The sequence below is a fragment of the Neopelma chrysocephalum genome, unplaced genomic scaffold (assembly GCF_003984885.1).
Source record: "Neopelma chrysocephalum unplaced genomic scaffold, ASM398488v2 Primary Assembly neopelma1_90610, whole genome shotgun sequence".
Taxonomy (NCBI): Eukaryota; Metazoa; Chordata; class Aves; order Passeriformes; family Pipridae; genus Neopelma; species Neopelma chrysocephalum.
In genome coordinates, this window is record NW_020919424.1 from 1 (window position 1) to 3,502 (window position 3,502).

The 3,502-nt window shown below is 57.0% G+C and overlaps 1 protein-coding gene across 1 annotated transcript; it reads right to left on the reverse strand.

The window, feature by feature from the left end:
* Positions 1 to 290: 290 nt before the first annotated feature.
* SPN (sialophorin) lies at positions 291 to 2,012 on the reverse strand (the record flags this gene model as incomplete). The annotated part of the gene is made up of 5 exons (XM_027707209.1): positions 1,902 to 2,012; positions 1,026 to 1,608; positions 955 to 974; positions 505 to 795; positions 291 to 450 (listed from the first exon to the last, which is right to left on the reverse strand). Coding segments are annotated over exons 2-5 (1,018 nt in total), but the record flags the coding sequence as incomplete, so codon positions are not given.
* Between the last annotated feature and the right edge of the window lie 1,490 nt (positions 2,013 to 3,502).

Sequence of the window (3,502 nt, forward strand, 5' to 3'; positions counted from 1 at the left end):
GGGCGGGGCTAAACCTCATAAGAGGCGTGGCCTGATCCAAGGGGTGGGATTTTGCTCTATAAGGGGCGGGGCTTTGGTCCAAGGGGCGTGGTTTGACTCTGTAATGGGCGTGGCTCCATCCCGTGGGGGCGGGGCCTCCTCCCCGCAGCCAATCAGACCTCCAGGACTGCGGACGGACCAATGAGAGCCCGCGGGGGCAGGGCCGGCGGCCATCTTGGCTCCGCCCCTTCTAAAGAGGCCCCGCCCCGACTCCAATTTCTCCCGGTTTTCCCTCATTCCTGTGGCCCCACCCCCTATCCCTGAGGCCCCGCCCCCTCCCCCCGTAGACCCCCCCAATAAAAATAAAAAGATTTTGGTAGGAAAAACGTGTATTTTGGGGGTTGGGAAAGAAGCGGCCATCTTGGGGGGCGGGGCCACGGCGGCCATCTTGGCTGGGGAAATGGTGGCCATCTTGGTGGGCGTGGCCGCAGTGGTCACGTTGGTGGGAGGCGTCACGGCGGCCATCTTGGTGGGAGGAGTCAGGGCGGCCATGTTGGTGGGAGGAGTCGGGCCAGCCATCTTGGTGGGTGTGGCTGTGGCGGCCATGTTGGTGGGAGGATTCATGGTGGCCATCTTGGTGGGCGGGGCCACAGTGGTCATCGTGGTTGGGGAAATGGCGGCCATGTTGGTGGGCGGGGTCATAGTGGCCATCTTGGTGGGAGGAGTCAGGGCGACCATCTTGGTAACAGGATTCAGGGTGGCCATCTTGGTGGGCGGGGCCACAGTGGCCATCTTGGTTGAGGAAATGGCGGCCATGTTGGTGGGCGGGGCCAAGTCGGCCATGTTGGTGGGAGGAGTCATGGTGGTCATGTTGGCGGGAGGAGCCGGGGTGGCCATCTTGGTGGGCGGGGCCACAGTGGTCATCGTGGTAGGGGAAATGGCAGCCATGTTGGTGGGCGGGGTCACAGTGGCCATCTTGGTGGGAGGAGTCAGGGTAGCCATCTTAGTTGCGGAAATGGCGGCCATCTTGGTAGGTGGGGTCAAGACGGCCATGTCGGCGGGAGGAGTCAGGGTGGCCATCTTGGTAGGCGTGGTCACGACAGCCATGTTGGTGGGAGGAGTCATGGCGACCATCTTGGTGGGTGTGGTTACGGTGGCCATGTTGGTGGGTGGGGTCATGGCACCCATCTTGGTAGGCGTGGTCAAGACGGCCATGTTGATGGGAGGAGTCAGGGTGGTCATCTCGGTAGGAGGAGTCAGAGCAGCCATTTTGGTGGGCGTGGCTGCGGCAGCCATGTTGATGGAAGGAGTCAGGGCAGCAATCTTGGTAGGCGTGGTCACAGCATCCATGTTGGAGGGAGGAGTCACGGTGGCCATCTTGGTGGGAGGAGTCAGGGTGGCCACCTTGGTGGGTGGGGCCACGGCGGCCATCTTGGTGGGTGGGGTCATGGCAACCATCTTGGTAGGCGGGGTCAAGACGGCCATATTGATGGGAGGAGTCAGGGCGGCCATCTTGGTGGGCGTGGCTGCGGCAGCCATGTTGGTGGGAGGTGTCGGGGCGGCCATCTTGGTGGGTGTGGTCACGGCAGCCATGTTGGTGGGAGGGGTCACACCGTCCACTTCAGGCACCTGCGGGGGGGGAGAGGAGGGGTCAGGGGTTCCCAGTGGGTGTCCCCCATTCCAGGGGTGTCATTACCTGTGTCCCCCCAGGTGTGTCCCAGGTGTGTCCCCCCAGGTGTGTCCCCCCAGGTGTGTCCCAGGTGTCTCTCAGGTGTGTCCCAGGAGTGTCCCTCACCTGGTGTCCTGGTGGGTGCCGAGGCAGCGGGTGCAGCAGTACCTGTGTCCCCCCAGGTGTGTCCCAGGTGTGTCCCAGGTGTGTCCCCCCAGGTGTGTCCCAGGTGTGTCCCAGGTGTGTCTCTCACCTGGTGTCCTGGTGGGTGCCGAGGCAGCGGGTGCAGCAGTACCTGGCCCCGCAGGTGACGCAGGTGTAGGGCGAGGGGAAGCCGCAGACGGCGCAGAAGTGGCGCTGGGGGAGCCGCGACGGGGCCGCGCCGGCGGTGACGTAGTTGGGGCCCTCCAAGGCGCTCAGGTTCTGGGGGGAGGAATTAACCCAAAATTTGGCACGAAAAGGGGAAATTTGAGCCCAAAAATCGGCCCCGAAGTGGGAAATTTGACTCCGAAATTTGGCCCCGAAATTCGAAATTAAAGCCGGAAATTCGACCCCAAAATTCAAAATTAAATCCCAAAATTGGAAATTCAGCCCCAAAATTCGGCCCCAAAATTCAAAATTAAAGCCTGAAATTCAGCCCCAGAATTGGAAATTGAATGTCAAAATTCAGGCTCGAAATCAGAAATTTGACCCCGAAGTTCGGCTCCAAAGTGGGAAATTCAACCCTGAAATTCAGCCTCAAAATTCAGAATTCGAGCCCAAAATTCAGAATTCAAGCCCAAAATTCAGCCCCGAAATTCAAAATTAAATCCCAAAATCAAGACCCAGAATTGGAAATTCCATCCCAAAATTCCGTCCTGAAATTCAAAATTAAATCAAGACATTGAGCCCCAAAGAGGGAAATTCAGTCCTGAAATTCAACCTCAAAATTCAAAATTCGACTCTGAAATTCAGCCCCAAAATTGCAAATTGGACTCCAAAATCAGAAATTCAAGCAGGGGAGGGGCTGGGACGGAATTGGGGTCCTCGGAGGTGCTCAGGTTCTGGGGGGGAAAAAGGGGAAAAGAGGAGGGGGAGTCACCCCAAAATTTGGCATGAAAAGGGGAAATTTGAGTCCGAAATTCGGGCCCCAAAATTCAAAATTAAAGCCTGAAAATGAGCTCAAAAATGGGAAATGCAGCCCTAAAATTCAGCCCCAAAACTCAATATTCGACCCTGAAATTTGGCCCCAGAGTTGGAAATTCAACTCCATAATTCAGTCCCAAAATTCAAAACGAAGCCCCAAAATTCAGCCCCAAATCGGAACTTCGACCCCGAAATTCAGCCTCGAAGGGGAAAATTCAACCCAGAAATTCAGCCCCAAAATTGGAAATTCACCCCCAAAATTTAACCCCGAAAATCAGCCCCAAAATTCAAAATTCAGTCTCAAAAATCAGCCCTGAAATCAGAAATTCAATCCTGAGATTCAGTCCTGAAGTGGAAAATTCAACCCCAAAATTCAAAATTCAACCCTAAAATCCAGCCCGAAATTCAGTCCCAAAATTCAGCCCCCACAGGACTCCCCCCAACCCCCCACCCCCCCCCAAAAACCCCTCCACCCCCCCCCCCCCAAAATCCCCTCAAAGACCCCAAAATCTCCCCAAAGCCCCCAAAATCCCCCCAAACCCCCCCAAAAATCCCCCCCTCCAAACCTGCTCCTCCAGCAGGGCCTGGAAGTTCTTCCGGAAGCGAAGCTTGAAATGATCCCCCCTCGTCTTCTTCTTCTTCTTCCCTGGGGGGACCCCAAAGTCAAGGGGGGGCCCAACAGACCCCAACAGACCCTTGGGATCCCCCCAAAACCCCCCCCCCCCCCCC